This window comes from Homarus americanus, unplaced genomic scaffold, assembly GCF_018991925.1.
Source record: "Homarus americanus isolate GMGI-L3 unplaced genomic scaffold, GMGI_Hamer_2.0 scaffold51476, whole genome shotgun sequence".
Taxonomy (NCBI): domain Eukaryota; kingdom Metazoa; phylum Arthropoda; class Malacostraca; order Decapoda; family Nephropidae; genus Homarus; species Homarus americanus.
Window position 1 is genome coordinate 5,495,254 of NW_024736148.1, and position 19,474 is coordinate 5,514,727.

The 19,474-nt window shown below is 48.4% G+C and overlaps 1 protein-coding gene across 1 annotated transcript in view; it reads right to left on the reverse strand.

Annotated features, from left to right (window-relative positions):
• Positions 1-15,101, reverse strand: part of LOC121871991 (lipase lipl-5-like) — a 26,480-nt gene extending 11,379 nt beyond the window's left edge. The window contains 9 exon segments of the mRNA XM_042374611.1: positions 5,295-5,431; positions 5,781-5,863; positions 6,091-6,249; positions 6,567-6,659; positions 8,918-9,068; positions 9,394-9,508; positions 9,712-9,793; positions 9,796-9,915; positions 14,933-15,101. Coding sequence (XP_042230545.1) covers positions 5,295-5,431; positions 5,781-5,863; positions 6,091-6,249; positions 6,567-6,659; positions 8,918-9,068; positions 9,394-9,508; positions 9,712-9,793; positions 9,796-9,915; positions 14,933-15,028 — 1,036 coding nt within the window. The 5' untranslated portion in view covers positions 15,029-15,101.
• Between the last annotated feature and the right edge of the window lie 4,373 nt (positions 15,102-19,474).

A 19,474-nucleotide genomic window follows, 5' to 3' on the forward strand; every position in this document is an offset into this window, starting at 1 on the left:
GGGAGGGAGGGAGAGAGAGAGGAGGGAGAGAGGGGAGAGTAGGGAGAGGGGAGAGGAGAGAGAGGAGAGGAGGAAGAGAGGGGAGAGGAGGGAGAGAGAGAGTGGGAGGAGAGGAGAGAGGGGAGGGGTGAGGGGAGAGGAGGGTGAGAGAGGAGGGAGAGTGTGAGAGGAGAGTAGGGGAGGAGGGAGAGAGGGAAGAAAAAACACAAAAACCCAAAACACAGGAGCAGTGACCAATGGGAGAGAGAGGGAGAGTAGGGGAGGGAGAGAGGGAGAATAGGGGAGGGGAGAAAGTAGGGGAGGGGGAGAGAGAGGAGGGGAGGGAGAGGGAGAATAGGGGAGGAGAGGAGAATAGGGAGGGAGAGAGGGAGAATAGGGGAGGGGGAGAGAGAGAGTAGGGGAAGTGAGAGAGAGAGTAGGGGAGGGGGAGAGAGGGAGAATAGGGGAGGAGTGGAGAGAGAGAGTAGGGGGAGGGGAGAGAGAGAGTAGGGGGAGGTGGGGAGGGAGAGGGAGGTGTGGAGAGAGAGAGGGGAGTGAGAGTAGAGGTGAGAGAGTAGGTGTGAGAAAGAGAGAGTATGTGGAGAGAGAGAGAATAAAGGAGGGAAAGAGAGTAGAGAGAGAGAGTAGGAGTGAGGGGAGAGACAGGGGTGAGGAGAGAAAGTAAGGAGAGGGGGAGAGGGAGAGTAGCTGAGGGAGACAAAGAGAGGAGAGTAAAGAGAGAAAGTAGGGTGAGGGGAGGTAGAGAGAGTAGAGAAGAGTGAGAGAGGGGAGGGAGAGTAAAGTGAGGGAGAGAGAGAGTAGGGGAGGGGGGAGAGAGAGAGGGAGGGAGAGTAGGGAGGGAGAGTGTGGGGAGGGAGGGAGAGGGAGTGAGAGAAAGAGAGAGCAGGGGAGAGTGGGATGAGGGAGAGTAGAGGAGCAGTGAGAGTAGAGGAGAGGGGAGGGAGGAGCAGGGGAGGTAGAGGGGAGGGAGAGAGAGAGTAGAGTAGGGGTGAGAGAGAGAGTAGGAGGTGAGGAGAGAGACAGAGAGTGTGTGGAGGTAGGGAAGGGAGGGGAGAGAGAGAGAAGTGGGGGAGAGAGAGTAGGGAGAGAAAGGGAGGGAGAGAGGGGAGGGAGAGAGTAGGGGAGTGTGGGGAGAGAGAGAGTAGGGGGAGAGTGGGGGGAGGGGAGAGTAGGGAGAGTGTGAGGGAGGGAGAGTAGGGGAGTGTGGAGAGAGAGAGAGAGTAGGGGAGGGAGGGAGGGAGAGAGAGGATGTGTGGGGAGGGGAGTAGGGGAAGAGAGGGAGGGGAGAGAAGGGGAGAGTGAGAGAGAGAGAGAGGGGAGTGTGTGGAGGAGAGAGAGAGAGGGCAGAGTAGGGGAGGGAGAGTAGGGAGATGGGAGGGAGAGTAGGGGAGTGAGGGAGGAGAGAGGGGAGGTGAGAGAGAGAGTAGGGCAGTGTGTGTGGAGGAGAGAGGGGAGGATCAGAGAGAGAGAGGGTGAGAAAGAGGAGGAGAGTTGGGAGAGGGAGAGAGAGAGAGGGGAGTGAGGGGAGAGAGAGGGAGGGGTAGGGTGTGAGAGAGAGAGTAAGGGAAGTGTGAGGGAGAGAAAGTAGGGGAGGGTGGAGAGAGAGAGGGAGGTGAGCGGAGAGAGAGAGAGGGGAGGAGAGGGAGGAGGGGAGGTGTGAGGAAAGGAGTAGGGGAGGTGGGAGAGAGAGTAGGGGAGTGTGTGAGGAGGAGAGAGGAGGTGTGAGAGGGAGAGGGGAGTGTGTGAGGGAGGGAGAGAGGAGTAGGAGAGGGAGAGGGGAGTGTGGAGAGAGAGTAGGGAGGGAGAGGGAGGGAGAGAGTAGGGGAGGGAGAGAGAGAGAGGGGAGTGTGAGAGAGAGAGAGGGGAGAGTGAGGGAGGGAGAGGAGAGAGAGTAGGGGAGGTGGAGAGAGAGGGGAGGGGAGGAGGGAGAGAGGGGAGGGGGAGGGAGGGAGAGTAGGGGAGTGTGTGAGAGGGGAGAGAGTAGGGGGAGGGAGGGGGAGGGAGAGTAGAGGGAGGTGTGGGAGAGGGAGAGAGAGGGAGTGAGGGAGAGAGAGAGTAGGGGAGTGGAGAGGGGAGAGTAGGGGGAGGTGAGAGAGAGAGGGGGAGTGTGGGGAGGAGAGTAGGGAGTGGGGGAGAGAGAGAGTAGGGGGAGTGTGTGAGAGGGAGAGAGAGTGGGGGTGTGTGGGGAGGAGAGTGGGGTGTGAGGAGGTGGGGAGTGTGTGGAGAGGAAAGTGGGGGAGTGGGGAGAGAGAGTGGGGGTGTGTGAGGGGGAGAGAGAGGAGTGGGGAGTGTGTGGGAGAGAGTAGGGGTGTGAGAGAGAGAGTGGGGGTGTGTGAGGAGGGAGAGGGGGGTGTGTGAGGAGGGAGAATGTAGGGGGTGTGTGAGAGGAGAGGAGAAAGGTGTGTGTGGAGAGAGGGAGAGTGTGTGAGAGAGGAGAGAGAGTGGGGGGTGTGTGGAGAGGAGAGTGGGGGAGTGTGGGGGAGGAATGGGGAGTGTGTGAGAGAGTGGGGGTGTGTGAGAGAGGGAGGGGGAATAGGGGGTGTGTGAGAGGAGAGGGAGAGTGGGGGAGTGTGGGGGGAGAGTGGGGGAGTGGAGTGGGGGAGTGTGGGGAGAGTAGGGGGAGTGTGTGTGGGGGGGAGGGTGGGGGGTGTGTGAGGGAGGAGGGGGGAGTGTGGGAGGGAGAGTAGGGGAGTGTGTGAGGAGAGGGAGAGTGGGGAGTGTGTGGGAGAGAGAGTGGGGAGTGTGTGGGAGAGGGTGGGGAGGTGTGAGGGGGAGGGTAGGGGAGTGTGTGAGGGAGGGTAGGGGGGGGTGTGTGGGGAGGAGGGTAGGGGAGTGTGGGGAGGAGAGTAGGGGAGTGTGAGGGAGGGAGGTAGGGGAGGGTGTGAGAGAGGGAGAGTGGGGAGTGTGGGGAGGGAGAAGTGGGAGAGTGTGTGGGGAGGGGAGAGTGGGGGAGTGTGAGAGGAGGGAGAGTGGGAGGTGTGTGGGGAGGAGGGAGTAGGGGAGTGTGTGGGAGAGAGTAGGGGAGTGTGTGGGGAGGGAAGTGGGGAGTGTGTGAGAGAGAGTAGGGGAGTGTGAGGAGAGAGTAGGAGGTGTGTGGGAGGGGGAGAGTAGGGAGTGTGGGGAGGGAGAGTGGGGTGTGTGAGGGAGAGGTAGAGTGTGAGGGAGAGTGGAGGTGTGGGGAGGGAGGCGGGGGAGTGTGGGGAGAGAGTGGGGGTGTGTGGGGAGGGAGGTGGGGGGTGTGTGGGGAGGGGGGGTGGGGGTGTGTGGGGAGGTGGGGGAGTGTGGGGGAGGGGAGTGGGGAGGGGGAGAGTGTGTGGGGGAGGGGAGGAGTGGGGAGAGTGTGAGAGAGAGGGAGAGTAGGGGGTGTGAGGGAGGAGAGTAGGGTGTGGGAGGGAGAGTGGGGGTGGGGGGAGGGGGGTGTGGGAGGAGAGTGGGGGTGTGGGAGGGAGAGTGGGGGTGTGTGGGAGGAGAGGGGAGTAGGGGGGTGTGTGAGAGAGGGGTGTAGGGGAGTGTGGGGGGGAGGGAGAGTGGGAGGTGTGTGGGGAGGGAGTGGGGGGTGGGGAGGGAGAGTGGGGGGTGTGTGAGGGAGGTAGGGGAGTGTGAGGGAGGGAGTGGGAGGTGTGTGGGGAGGAGAGTAGGGGAGTGTGAGGGAGGGAGGAGAGTGTGTGAGGGGAGAGAGTGGGGGTGTGTGGGGAGAGGTGGGGTGTGTGAGAGAGAGAGGGGGGTGTGGGGAGAGTGAGGTGTGTGAGGGAGGGAGATGAGGTGTGAGAGAGGGGGTGTGGGGAGGGAGAGTAGGAAGTGTGTGGGAGGGAGTGGGGAGTGTGAGGGAGGGAGAGTAGGGGGGAGTGTGGGGGGAGGAGAAGGGGTGTGTGAGAGGGAGGTAGGGGTGTGAGGGAGGGGGAGAGTGGGAGGTGTGTGGGGAGGGGAAGTGGGGAGTGTGAGGGAGGGGGAGAGTAGGGGTGTGTGAGGGAAGAGTAGGGGGTGTGTGAGAGAGAGTAGGTGTGAGAGGAGAGTGGGGGTGTGTGAGAGAGTGGGGAGTGTGGGGAGAGAGAGGTAGGGGGTGTGGGGAGGGAGAGTAGGGGATGTGAGAGAGAGGGAGAGTGGGTTTGAGGGGAGGAAGTGGGAGAGAGTGTGGAGTGGGGAGTGTGGGGGGAGGAGGTAGGGGGGAGTGTGTGGGGGGAGGGAGAGTGTGGGGAGGTGGGGGGTGTGTGGGGAGGAGGGAGAGGGGGTGTGTGGAGAGAGTGGGGGAGTGTGGGGAGAGGGGGAGTGTGAGGGAGGGAGGTAGGGGGGTGTGGGAGAGAGGAGGTAGGGGAGTGTGGGGAGAGAGTAGAGGTGTGTGGGAGGAGAGAGGGTGGTGTGGGAGGAGGTGGGGGTGTGTGGGGAGAGGGAGGTTGGGAGTGTGTGAGAGAGAGAGAGTAGGGGAGTGTGTGAGAGAGTAGGGGGTGTGGAGGGAGGGAGGTGGGGAGTGTGTGAGGAGAGGGAGGTGGGGGAGAGAGTAGGGGGTGTGTGAGAGGGAGGGAGTGGGAGAGGTGTGGGAGGGAGGGGGTGTGGGGAGGGAGGAGGAGGTGAGGAGGAGAGTAGGGGGGGTGTGTGAGGGAGGAGGAGGAGGTGTGGGGAGGAGATGGGGAGGTGTGAGAGAGAGAGGGAGGTGGGGAGTGTGTGGGAGAGGAGGAGAGAGGAGAGTGTGGGGAGGGGAGGGGTGGGGAGTGTGTGGGGGAGGGAGAAAGTGGGGGTGTTTGGGGGAGGGAGGAGTGGGGAGTGTGTGGGAGGGAGGTAGGGGGGGTGTGTGAGGGAGGGAGAGTAGGGGGTGTGTGAGGAGGGAGAGTAGGGGAGTGTGGAGGAGAGGAGGGGGAGTGTGGGGAGGGAGGTGGGGGTGTGTGGGGAGGTAGGGGAGTGTGTGGGGAGGAGGTAGGGAGTGTGTGGGAGGGAGAGTAGGGGAGTGTGTGAGAGAGGGAGAGTGGGGAGGTGTGTGAGAGGGAGGGTAGGGGGTGTGTGAGAGAGTAGGGGGTGTGTGGGGAGGGAGAGTGGGGAGTGTGGGGGAGAGGGAGAGAGTAGGGGTGTGTGAGAGAGAGAGTAGGGGGTGTGTGGGGAGGGGGGAGAGTGGGGGTGTGTGGGGAGGGAGAGTAGGGGGTGTGGGAGGGAGTGGGGGTGTGGGATCCAAGGAATGTGAGGGAGGAGGTAGGGAGTGTGTGGGGAGGGAGGTAGGGGTGGGGAGGGGAGAGTAGAGGAGTGTGGGAGGGAGAATCAAGGAATGGGGAGGGAGAGGTAAGAGAGGACAAGTGAGAGATAAATACCGTAGTCAGCCAGCCAGTCGTTGTCACTCCAGTAGAATGGAGAAGTCACGTGACTGATGTTGTAGAGGGGAGGCGTCACTTGGCCGTAGTGCTTAATGTTGCCCAAGACACCGTAATTGTACATAGTGAAGTTACCTACAACACGACGTTAGTTTGAATAGATTAAAATGTTGCTTTAACTCTCCTCGTAAGCTAGACTCTGAATATGTCAGTTGTGAATTGTTTATGCGATAGTAAAAGCTTTGAAAATACCTCAAGGGAATCGCATGAATTGGTCATAATAACTAACTAAAAACAAGTGACGAATAATCAAAAATAGAAGTTATAATGTAGACTTTGTAGATAAATTCAAATGAGAAGATAAATAATAAATTCAAATATATAAGATAGAAATAACTAAAGAATAAGTAGATATAAGAAATAGAAGCTTAAGGTCAAGATATAACCCTCAGAGGACGATGCTCTAAGGTTTAGTAAGATGTACTGGAGTTAACAAGCTGGCCGTAGTGGTTGACGGTGTGAACAGAGGTGCCTGCTGGGGTGTGGGCCAGGATAGACGGTAGCCATTCCTGTTGATGATGATGACGATGATGATAGTATAGAGATGATGGTAGTAGTGGTGGTGATGGTAGTGTAGGTGATGATGTTGGTGGTGTTAGTAGTGATGTTATAATTGCTATAATAATAATAATAATAATAATAATAATAATAATAATAATAATAATAATAACAATAATAATAATGACAAAAACATTCCAACAACTGATAGAAGAAATGGTTTGAAAAGTATATATACCTTATCGAGCTCTGTTGGGTCAGGACCACAGAGCAAAAAGAGAATGTTATAGCAGAGCTGGGCTGTAGCGTCTTCAACGTTGCAGTAGTGCTCAGCGAAGTAGTCCATCACCTTTGAGCTGGGCATGAACTCTCCCACACCCAGCAGAGTCAATACCATCTGTGCAACAATAACGTATTCAGACCATATGAAGATTATACGTACCCCAGGTTATTTCACCTGCTGACTAAATAATAACGTAACGTTACTTGGGGCCGAGGTTAGGTGAGGTTAGGTTAGGTTGGGTTAGGTTAGGTTCATGTTTTAAAATACGACCACAAACCAAAGTGAGACAAAATGTATTATATCACAGCCGGTTGAAGATATCACAGCATGTTTTTATCACAGTTGCAGATATCACAGGATGTTGGTATCATAGGCGTTGTTGATATCACAGAAACCTCTCAACAATACGAGATAAAGACGGAGGTACTCACGTCCATTTCGTTGGAGTAGGGCGCCAGTTCCTTAATGGGACTCTCGATGTTAGCCAAGTAGGCCACAGGTGCCAGGGCGGCCATCACCTTTACCTGAGACACAAAACAACACTTACTGTTATTGTCACTCAAACATCACCTGGAGGGAGATGAAAGTACTACACCAGCATTACATTATAACTCCATTAACTAGACACCTTCCCTCAGCACCAGTTAGGAGCAGGAATTAAATATAAACATTTCCATAAGTATTCTACGTTTATTGTGCCCCCTAACAGATACTAGTTAAGTCAATCCGTTGGGTGTATTCTCATGTCTTCACTTACGTGGAATGTCACTCACCAGGAGACACAGCCCATAACTCCGTCTGAAACCAAGTATTAAAAAAAACCTCTCCAAAATCAGTGACATCAGTTATAGATACTAACCCAATGAATACGATGAAACAACCCATGAGTACAATGTCCTCTTACACCAGAAAATACAGGTCACCGTATTCAAAGAGTTAAGATATCGTACTCAAGGGGTTACACGTATACTCATTTGGTTAATTTATTGTACTCTGAGGGCTGTCATCATACTCGAAGGATTAAGATGACTTGTGTATTATGTAACAGTAATTCATTATACTGTGAAGGTTGGGATCATAATGAGGTTAACTCAATTAAATATTCGCGAGTATTAAAGTTTTATTTAGAACTGAAAGTTTCAGTTCTAAATGCAGTTTCAGTCTGAAACTGCATCTCAGTAACATCATGTTTGAGAAAAAAATAACAATTGCTTTGATTTATTCTATTCTTTGTCTCTATATTGCACCTTCTATGTCAGTACAAATCACAGTACAAGGAGACGGACTGACTAAACCTGCCCCGGTAAAATAATAAACAAAGCACAAAGCTCAGGGGCCATATTTATTTTAATCTGGGATAAAGTCTTGTCTCACAACCCCAACCCGGACTCCTGAGCCCTCTTCTCCCCGAACTTAACACCCCACCTCTCCTTAGTCCTGGACCTCTAACATTAGTTCTGGACCCTAACACCCTTACCTTAGTTCTGGACCTAACACTACAGTTCTGGACCCCTAACACCCTTACCTTAGTTCTGGACCCTTCTACCTTAGTTCTGGACTATTAGTTCTGGACCCTAACCCCCTTACCTGGTTCTGGACCCCTAACTTCACCTTAGTTCTGGACCCTAACACCCCTTACCTTAGTTCTGGACCCCTAACACCCCCTTACCTTAGTTCTGGACCCCTAACACCCCTTACCTTAGTTCTGGACCCCTAACACCCCTTACCTTAGTTCTGGACCCCTAACACACCTACCTTAGTTCTGGACCCCTAACACACCTTACCTAGTTCTGACCCCTAACACCCACCTTAGTTCTGGGCCGCTAACACCCTTACCTTAGTTCTGGACCCCTAACACCCCTTACCTTAGTTCTGGACCCCTAACACCCCCTTACCTTAGTTCTGGACCCCTAACACCCCTTACCTTAGTTCTGACCCCTAACACCCCTTACCTTAGTTCTGGACCCCTAACACCCCTTACCTAGTTCTGGACCCCTAACACCCCTACCTTAGTTCTGGACCCCTAACACCCCTTACCTTAGTTCTGGACCCTAACACCCCTTACCTAGTTCTGGACCCCACACCCCTCTTACCTTAGTTCTGGACCCCTAACACCCCTTACCTTAGTTCTGGACCCCTAACACCCTCTTACCTAGTTCTGGACCCCTAACACCCCTTACCTTAGTTCTGACCCCTAACACCCCCTTACCTTAGTTCTGGACCCCTAACACCCCTTACCTTAGTTCTGGGCCGCTAACACCCCTTACCTTAGTTATGGACCCCTAACACCCCTACCTAGTTCTGGACCCCAACACCCTTACCTTAGTTCTGGACCCCTAACACCCCTTACCTTAGTTCTGGACCCCTAACACCTCTTACCTTAGTTCTGGACCGCTAACACCCCTACCTTAGTTCTGGACCCCTAACACCCTCTTACCTTAGTTCTGGACCCCTAACACCTTACCTTAGTTCTGGACCCCTAACAACCCCTTACCTTAGTTCTGACCCTAACACCCCTCTTACCTTGTTCTGGACCCCTAACACCTCTACCTTAGTTCTGGACCCCTAACACCCCTACCTTGTTCTGGGCCCCTAACACCCCCTTACCTTAGTTCTGGACCCTAACACCCTTACCTTAGTTCTGGACCCCTAATACCCCTTACCTTAGTTCTGGGCCGCTAACACCTCCTTACTTCACCCTAGGACTCCCTTATTGGTGTCAGTAAGTTGTCCTGGCACCAGTAACCAGCTGGTGATGTTAGTATCCATTATATATACACACCTTTTCGTTGTATTCCGGCTTCTTGCTCATCATGGCGAAGTAGGTGGTGGTACCCATACTGAAGCCCACGTAGCGTAGGCTGGAGACGCCCGTCGTGGCCAGGATGTAGTCGATGGCCGCCGGCAAATCCAGGAGAGCAATTTCGTCCCAGCTAAGTTTGGGAGACACGAAATCCTATCACCTCGCCTGAACCCTCTGAGGTTCATCTGAATATGGTGTATTTTAGAAGAATCATCTTTATTCTTCATCTAAATGACTAATAAATTTTGAATAATCTCTGATTCTGGCTCAAGAACATTAATTTTTATTCTCGTTTGAAATATTTTATAATTTCAGTATTAGTTTATTAAAGTGGTGACACATCGTAGGTGAGAAGGTTAATCTTTGTCCAGGTTTAAATTGGACAACGCCTCTTACGGAATGGGAGTCGAAAGCCTTACCAATTGATCTCCGAGTCACATTTAATTACTCTTTACCTAAATTCCCAGAAATGTATGTCGCTGGGAGACAGGTCGACGTGATTACGAGAGTAGGTGTTGCCTCGAGCGTTCCCCAGCCACACGTCGTAGCCTGCGTCAACCAAGATCAAAGCTGACGGAAGTAGAGGAGACGGGTCAGTTAGTATAGCAAGTGTACTTATTTACTACTTCGTGTTGAATGATTGTTGTACTGAACTAAAATCCTCAACAAATATACCATGTGTGTGTAATAAGACCATAGTACTGGTACTATATTACAAATGTCACACCACAACACAGCATCACACCACACCACACAACAATGCATTCATTTACCAAGAGCCTCGTCAGGTTGGTTCATGACCCAGTCGGCGGAGGACCCCAGAAGGCCATGCTGAAGGTACACAGGGGGCGGTCGTCAGCGTGGGGGGAAGGGCCAGATCTACCAAAGGGTATACGGTGAAGTTCTAATATGTAGCCATCCTCCGTGGTGACGGTGTGTACCTCAGCCGGGTAACCGAAGGCTTCTATCAACTCAGGCTGCACGCAAAATAATGCCAATATTTATTTGGATAACATGAAGATTAGCGCCCCTGCTTATTTCATCTCAGTATTAACCACCCTTATGCTAACCAAACGTAACTTAACTCCCTCAGGCAGCGTTAGGGTGTTTAATCATCAGGTGAAATAAGCTGGGGTGGCTAATCTTCATGTGAATCATTTGTTTATATTAGCATAAGATGTACATTAGTGTAGGTAAATTAGGTTGAGTTGCACATACAAAAAGGAAATCAGGTCGAACTACGTGTTAAAGTTAGAAAATTAGATCGGGCTGCAAGTAAAAATAACAAAAACTGTTTTCTTTTAACATAATCTGCATGCAAAATTATAACTTTCTTACATTAAGCGATAAGGTTTAGGTCTTAGTTTTACACTAAACTACAGTATAGCATTTGGTAACTGATAGTTTTATTCACTAGGCCTCAAACTAGTTGAAGTGGTGTTCAATAGATGACGCCCCAATATACACATATACACATAAAACATTAATAGAGAAAAATAAAGATGAGAGTGACCTACCAGCTCCACTAAGAACCTGGCAGGCCTTTCCATACAGTGTACCTTTAGACTAACACAACTAACACTTAACTAACACCTCAGAAAAAATGAGACTACCCTCCCAGTTACACAAGGACCCAGGGCCTCACTAACCCAAAAAAAATAATAATAAGCAGCATTATATAAATAAACCAATATTAATACAAAGGTCTGACGACCCAAGGGAGCAGAACAAAGATAAAACACCAATAGGAAAGATGAAGCGATCTGGTTGAGCCCAGATTCTTTCTACTCCTACTGTATTTCAGTTTCACCACTTTTCCTTCAACCCCTCATAACTAAAGACTCCGTACCGTACCGATGACGCTGATAGAGGTAGCCATCGTGTTATAGTTAAACACAGGTTTCTTCTCTTGGTTGTGTACATCTTACCAACACAAATAAATCAATTACGCTAGTGACAACTGACAAGTGACAAGTTGACAACGTCACCTCTGTCCGGAAAGGATACACTCAGCTCCTCAGGTTCATAGTGACACTGATTCTCGCTTAACGGGGGGGTATAGTCGGGCAGCTTGCACTTACAGTAGGCCACTTTACTGAGGTCGGGAGAACACCATGAGATCGATAAAATGCTATAGTTTCTTCGTTTTTTCCCCAAAACTCGCAATTAGCTCCATATAATTGAAGTGACACCCATCGCAGACTTCCATGGTCGGAAATGAATTTGAATTTCGAAATATGAGACCCAAAATAAAAATCGAATTTGATTGGGCCAAAAATACCGCGAATTAAACCACTAATCATTTTAATTGGTTGCCCCTCAAAAAACGTTTTTGATTGACCACGTGACGTGTACGGGAACGAATGCGCGTGATGCTTTATGCTTTATGAGACACGCAGTGTGGGAGGTGAGGTAGGCGATAATGGCAGAAGATTAATGGAAGAAAATAGAGAAAATTTTAGATACGCTATCTAAGGAGGAGGAGAAGGAAATGAAGAGACAACTGAGTTTAAGTGAGGAGTATAACTTCAGGTAAACATAGCAGGAACCTGAGGATAGCCAATGGACGAATATTAACCCTTCCTCGAGTGCAGTCACCCGGTCTGGTCCCCGAGATATGCTAGAGACTCAAAGTTTATTGAAAATGTCCAAAGGAGGGCCACCAGACTGGTGCCTGCACTGTGGCACCTCACTTATCCAGAGAGATTAGAATGCCTGCAACTGCTAGCTTATACTACAGACGGGTGTATATATTTATATCTTGGTCGAGTGTCCACCTGGGAAGATATTGGAAGCATAATGTATTGTCTAATGGTAGACCCTGCTGCCATATGGCATCACGAAAATTGTGACCAAGACCAAGTTTGCAGATCTGACTTTTCCTCATTTACACACAATTGCAGGATCTCAATTGTTTTTCTTACTTTGAGAACACAACATACATACAATATATTGTTTCTCACTTGAGTTTCTTTAATTTTTATATTTATTATTATTATTATTATTATTATTATTATTATTATTATTATTATTATTATTATTAATACTAGTGTTATTATTATTATCATCATTATTATATTTTAAATTGTATATTCTTTATTATAAAATTTATTTACTATGAATTATTATTATTATTATTATTATTATTATTGAAAACGCCTTAGTTAAGGACGTTCAGGTGACGGACAAGTCGAAGGGAATGATTGAAACCCGCGTTTTGATGCATTCAATATTTATTGATGTGGTCAAAACCTGCAGAGAACAAGCCGTTCATTAGTATTACATGGTGATCTATCTGATACATAATTAGTTAGTCTCACAATTTATCTTAATTATAATTTATTATTGAGCATAGTGACATGATACAAAGTTCATAACTCTATTAATCTTAGTTACACTTCATTCTGTGTTGTCTTATTGCTCCAGATAAGGCAGGAACGAGTAGGCATAATTAGTCCACAATATTTCAGTACTGAGGGGTATGTCATCACTTTGGCTGTACTTACAAGTGCGGGTCAATGAGAACCAGTATGGTATTCCAAGGGACAATAGTACTGTGTCAATTGTTCCAGCACAAAACTCGGCCAGGATTGGGAGTTGGTGTTCACCACTGCTAGCAGAGGGCTGGTCCTCACAGCATCACTCGAGGGGGCGATCTGCATCATGGAGTCCAGGCGTCCACGCCACCCTCTAAACCATACACTCAGCAGAATCAGGACCTCTCATGGTGAACACCGCCCACCCCCTAATGTTTGTTCGGGTAAGGCAGCAAACGCCAGCACTTGACGCTAGCACTGACGCCAGCGGCGATAACACTCCCGGTGGTAAACACCGCCCCCCAGCCGCCACATCTGGCGAGGTCACAGGTCGCGTGTAGGGCATCACTGAGAGGGCGATCTGCGTCATGGGAGCCACTCCACCCTTTAAACCATACATTCAGCAGAATCAGGACCTCTTGTCCGTAAACACCGCCCGCCCCCTAATGTTTGTTTGGGTAAGGCAGCAAACACCAGCACTGACGCCAGTGGCGATAACACTCCCGGTGGTAACACCGCGCCCCCAGCCGCCATCTGGCGAGGTCACACGCCGCGTGGGGGCACGTGGTCGCAGACTGAGAGATCTAATGTTTGTTCAGGCAAGGCAGCAAACGCCAGCACTGACGCCAGCGATAATAAGCCAGTGGCGATAATAATAATTATTATTATTACATTTTCGTCCCCCAGGCCGCGATGTGGGTCAGTGACCTGTGCCCGGGTGAGCTAATCCCCGTAAAAGGGGACCGTAAAAGGGGACCGGTGGTAGAAGCGGTACCATTCTTGCCTCGCAAGCGAGATGTCACGGGTTCGATTCCCGGGCCGGTGGAAGTTGTTTGGACTTACTTCCTAGCCCCCATTAGTCCCTGTTCACCTAGCAGTAGAGTAGGTACCTGTTGTAAGTCGAAAGTTGCGAATTCGTATACAGGGAAAGTTGTTGAGCTTCCAATAACTTGATGACATAAACCACTGACTCTTCAGGCTTCTACGCCCTTGACTCTTCGACTTACGCCCTTAACACATGAGACATAAGGGCAAGCATGAACTTAGCATGCTTCCCTGTTGCGCTGTAAACGCTTCTGCGCCACCTACACAAGAATGTAGGTGCCCACAATAATAAAAAAAAAAAATCCCCGTAAAAAAAATACATGGAGCTGGCGGACGCTCGCCCCACAAGGGGTCACAGCTCAAGGTTGAAGAAGCCACACGTCCAAAAACTGTGAGGGCAAACTTTTTCGGAGGAAATTGTAAACTCTTGGAACAGCCCGCCAGAGAGTATAGTGACGGCACCGAGTGTGAGCTCTTTCAAGACCAGACTTGACCAGCACTGGAGCAGGTTCAGATACATTCAGGAATCAGGAGTCAGTGCATGCCCAGTACTGTACTTGCCAACAGTGTTTAACAGAGACGACCGACCTTCCAAGTGGCTAACGAGCCGATCAATGGCGAAGAGGATAAAAGTAAAAGTTTAGTTTTGGTCATCCCTGTATTTAGATATCCAACCTAACCAAGCCACAGGTTATGTGTATTCTCTTCCATTTTGTGTTCGGTATCACGCAAATAGTATCTCCAGAAATTTTGGTTCAAATCCATAAGTTATTTTTGGTACTGTCTTCTCCACCTTTAGGGTAAGTACACAAAGAAAGCAGGTTATCCTCTTGCCGGTTTCCAGCACCGACCAGCGCCGGTAGTCGGACACAGATGACGCAGGTCTATCTGCTGTCGTACAATAAAGTGTCCAGGTCGTCGTCTGACGAAGATTTCTTTGTGCTCGATAGTGTGTATGCAAAAATCGGAAGGAAAATAACTGGAATACATGAAATCAATCGCAGTAGAGGAAATTTTGGTGAATATCACCATCTTTTTTAGTGACCTAAAAAAGAACCCAAGTAGGTTCTTTTCAATACATGAGAATGGCTTGGGGAAACATTTTACTATATTTTAAAGAAGATTGAGCATCGTTTGACGAAGACATGGTGTAACTAGCACACTGCACAACTAGGCCCGCTTTAACAACCCGCAAGGCCAAACAAGAAAATGATGTTTTGTTCATTCCGGTAAACTACAGCTAAGGTAATATTTTCACTCTTGTCTGTGTACATAACAGAAGCACCGAATGTAAACAAAGTTTACTGAATGTTTGAACTTCAATTGTGTACATATGAAAATTATCGAACCACCTTGAGACCCTGCAATTGTGTGCAAATGAGGCAGAAAGTCAGATCAGCAACCTGAGACTTAATCCCAATTTTTGTGATGCCATATGGCAGCAGGGTCTTCCATTAGATAACATATTATACTTCCAATATCTTCCCAGGCGGTAGTACCTCCCTGTTTGATAGCTGCCTACTAGTGGCGGTGGTGGTTATGACTCCTTGCCTGTGTGTTTGTTTGTGCCTGTAGTGTATCATGAGGCATAGGTAAAAAAGGAAGGATTACTTTTTTTAATATAACTACTCACCGTAGTCAGGTTGGCCCCCCAGTGGTCAGACTGAAATGGGAGCCCGGGCAGACACAACGCCCCGGCCAAAACTGCTGCCAATACCACTAGCTTCATTCTGCCACTTTCCTCACCTGGCGATCACCACAAGAGTGGCTCGGTCTGGCCTTCAGTGATGCTTATATTACCTTGGTTGAGCAGAGGGGTGAGGGCGGGAGAACCTTGGGTGTCATCCCATGAGGGGTTATATCCAGTGGTGAGAGCTATTAGCAGTCAGGTCTCCATAGTTGCAGGTAACTTATCAACCACGGGACAGTATTTAATTATTTTCCTTCAAGCAAACAGGCGAGAAATAAGTCCAATAGGTGATTTTTTTATATAAGTAAGTTTGGTTAGTAATGGAGCAAATCTAGACCGTTTGGTCAAAATCTGGTTATATAATTGATAAATGTATATATAACCATGTTATCTCAGTTGGGGTTTTAGGAATTCGGTAGAGGGTTCTAGACCTTCACGTTATGGGTTGTCATCTTGTTAGTATTGTACTTCCAGTACCATGGACTTTTTTTGCCCTCCCTCCCCTGCCATCCTGTGAGGGTTTTAGGGATATACTGTACAGTAAGTCCTGTGTGCATGGATCTGTCTTTGCGTTTGGCACACCTTTAAGGCCTTACTTATTATTTGAGGTGAGATTGATAAGTAAGTTTCATTTTTGTATGTGGTGAACTACAGAATTGACATAAGGCTGTCCTTACAACGAGACCTATACTGAAACTGAGAATTTACGTTGACAAGTGATATTCATTGCGATCGGTTGATTTATTGATTGATTTTTTACGGGTAGCCTATTAGTCCACCCTGAACAGGTCACTGACCCACATCGGGGCCTGGGCAAAAATATAATGATAATGATAATAATTAATAACAATAAATAAAATAATAAACAAATAACAAATAATAATAATTATACATAAATACAAATTTGAAAAAAAAATCAAGAGTGAGAAACGATATAATATGTATGTTGTGTTGTCAATAATAAGAGAAACAATTGAGACCCTGCAATTGTGTGTAAATGAGGCAGAGAGTCAGATCAGCAACCTGGGAGTTGATTACAATTTTTGTGATGCCATATGGCAGCAGGGTCTGCCATTAAACAACACATTTTGCTTCCAATATCTTCCCAGGCGGTAGTACCTCCCTGTTTGATAGCTGCCTACTACCTACTACTAGCCCCCTGGTCATGATATTTATGAACCATTTGGGATTTTTGCAATAAACTCCTGCTGGTGCGGTTATACTATTGGTGCGCAGTCACTCCCGATATAAATCAAACATTGCGTCAATAAGGATTTGAATTCAGGACCAAAGGACTGCCACCCCAGGAAGAATGTTACCGTTTTCTTACCCATTACACAACTTAAGTTATGTCATTACATTTCCATTGGTTGAAGTACAACCTCGTTTCACCGACAGCGATAGTTCTACACTCCTTGAGATCTGATTGAAAATTTCCCACACACATGCATCTGGCCGGCCACACGGACCTTGAAATAGAACTTATAGCCTTTCCAACTAGCAACTGCTATGGAGGCTGTGGTAAAGAAATTTTACAAATTTAGGTTTTAGACATTGGTCGAGTTGTACAAATAACCATGGCTGTTGAAGCATCTCAACAAAGAAAATTTTTTTTTGTCGTGTTTGTCGTCTTCCTTTATTAACTTTTTTCACACACCCTTAGTTCAAGAACATTATACAATATAATAAGTCGAGGTGCATTTCTTAAGTTTGTATTTTATTACTTTGTGTTTATGTCCCGTCACGACTGTGGGATACGCCTGTATAGCAGTGTTGTTATCCATACACCCTTAAGTCTGTACATCCATGCCTACGACTACAACTTGGCAATGAAGATTAACCCTATCGATACAAACTTGTCATTTTTTATTAATATCTATATAACACTGGTTTGACATTTCATATCACACTTCCCGACAACTGAGAGCCACCTTGAACCGTGCATGCACGTTTCGTCTTCTTTTCGTAAAATTTATTACATCCCAAGTCATACCACCAACGGCAACACGATTAAAAAAAAAGAGTTGTGTAACCTACTTGAGAGTGGTCTAATTATGAGTGTTAGGAGGTATAAACGCTGGTTAACATAACATTGTCTTGCTTAGGTGAGAATGTTGACAGCTGACGTCTCTTCTCTATCGCTGGCTAGGCGTTCCCTGTGTTAGTTTCAGACCACCTGTTGCTGACGCTTCCTATTTCTTTCTCTGTTGATATTTATTGTTTTCGTCCATAGGCACTACCAAAGGGCAAAATATTTAAGTGCGCTCCTATGCTTTATATCTCACGCCACTAAAATGTTTTCTTTGCTACTTATATTTCATTTTATGCATGTCTCGTCACTGTCCTCTTCTACCTCCTCACAGTCTGTATGTTCTTGTTGTGATACATTAGTGTCACTGTTTGTGTTACCATTAGACTCGCTTTCATAATTTTCATCTTCACTTTCATCGTCATTATTGCTGTCAGTGCATGTCACGTAACTCTGTACCGGAACACAGTCTGCAAAAATGGTCTTGTGATTCACGGATCACAGTCTACAAAAAGGTCTTGTGATGCATAGCTGTCACTTTTTGTATTATGAGTATACTGTACTCAGTTTCATCTATTTCAAGCTCACTTTCACCGTCATTATCATCGTCAATGCATGCCACATTGTTTTAACTCGCCATAGACGGCAAAAAGATCTTCGGATGCTTTGTAACACTAAAAAGTTATTCTGTGCATTCAAAGTGTTAGTGTCATTATGATAATCACTTTCATCATGCTGTGAGTCACTTTCATTGTCGACACGTAAGTCATCGTAGTCTTTAAAAAGATCTTCCGATGGTTCATAACGACGTTATGAACCATCGGATGTATGGTTTTTTCTGCAATCATGCACGTCACCTGCACCATCTCCAGTTGCACTTGTATCACCATAATCAACACTAAATTCACTGGGGCGTCCACGTGAGCACTGGCGTCAAACACAAGCTCAGGAATAATGGGCTCCAGAACCCACACCAGAAGGCCTGGCCTCACTCGAGTCTTGCTCTAATATCGGGCAGATATTGCACAGCACTTCTCACACCCGTGGAATACGAATGACGTCAAAGTTACGCCGAAAAGTTATAAAAAAAAATAGCAGTAGAACGTAAACTTAACCTCCTGATGCTAAAATACGTGCCAGAACTAAGGCCGGGCATCCAATTTGGCCGAGATCCATGTCCGTGTCCGTAGCCGTGTCAGTGTATCCACGAGGTAAGCATCCATATATCCGTGAAAACTACGTATGTGAGGTGTGTTTTTTTCTCAGAAAGTCAAAGCAAGGCAATATGTCCCGACGTCTGTGTCAAGAACTAGAAGAGTTTGAGGTGTGTTTTTTTCTAGAAAGTCAAAGCAAGGCAATATGTCCCGACGTCTGTGTCAAGAACTAGAAGAGTTTGAGGTGTGTTTTTTTTCTCAGAAAGTCAAAGCAAGGCAATATGTCCCGACGTCTGTGTCAAGAACTAGAAGAGTTTGAGGTGTGTTTTTTTTCTCAGAAAGTCAAAGCAAGGCAATATGTCCCGACGTCTGCGTCAAGAACTAGAAGAGTAGGGCCACTTCCTTCTGATGGCCGGTATTATCCGTCACAGAGGCCATCATGATGCTAAAAAAAGAAAACATAGGTGGTGGGTCTGTGGGGTTTTTGGGATGTTTGGTTCTCACTCAGGATGGGATGGAGAAAGGAAACTCACAATGTGCTCTCTGTATACATGTTGTATTGGATGTACAATGCAGCTTGGTGCTGGGAAGGCAGCATGGTTACAAGCGTGATGTAGAGAGAGCTGGTTGGTGAGGGTGCTCAGAGGAAGACAGCTTGTGGGTCGCCATGCTCGCCGGCAGGAGCGAGGGCCGCCAGGCAGCGGCGGAGGAGGTGGTGTAGCTTGCTACGGCTGTAGCTAGAAGAAGAGAGTTGGTTGGTGAGGATACTCAGAGGACAGCTTGTGGGTCGCCATGCTCGCCGGCGGGAGCGAGGACCGCCAGGCAGGCGGAGGAGGAGGAGGTGTTGCTGGCTGGTTGGTGTAGGCAGAAAAGAGAGAGATCACCACGAGGTCAGGTCTTAAATAGCGGGGGGTAGGCGTGGCTTAGTAGTTGACCTCCGTGATGTATGGCGGCGCTGGTTGACCCAGACCACGAGGCATACACTGGGGAATTCGCGGGGTCGGCTACGCAGCGACAAGCAGCGTTTGTAGGGGAGAAATCCACTACAATACTCCCTCCTTCCCTCCAGGCGGTGTAGGAGACTTGTTGTCTGCAGGTGTTGCATAGCACATGTGAGGCAGAACGGGCGGTGCATGCCTCATGTGAGACAATGGCGATGGCGTGGATGAGCCGGCCGCTAGAGACAACTGTCTAGATACACAATATCTGTGGGAGTAGAGAGGGAGAAAAAGGGTGTGTGGAGGCGATGAATGTTGTGCTTCCCTCACGTCAGGTACAGAGTTGTCAGATGCGCCTGCTGGG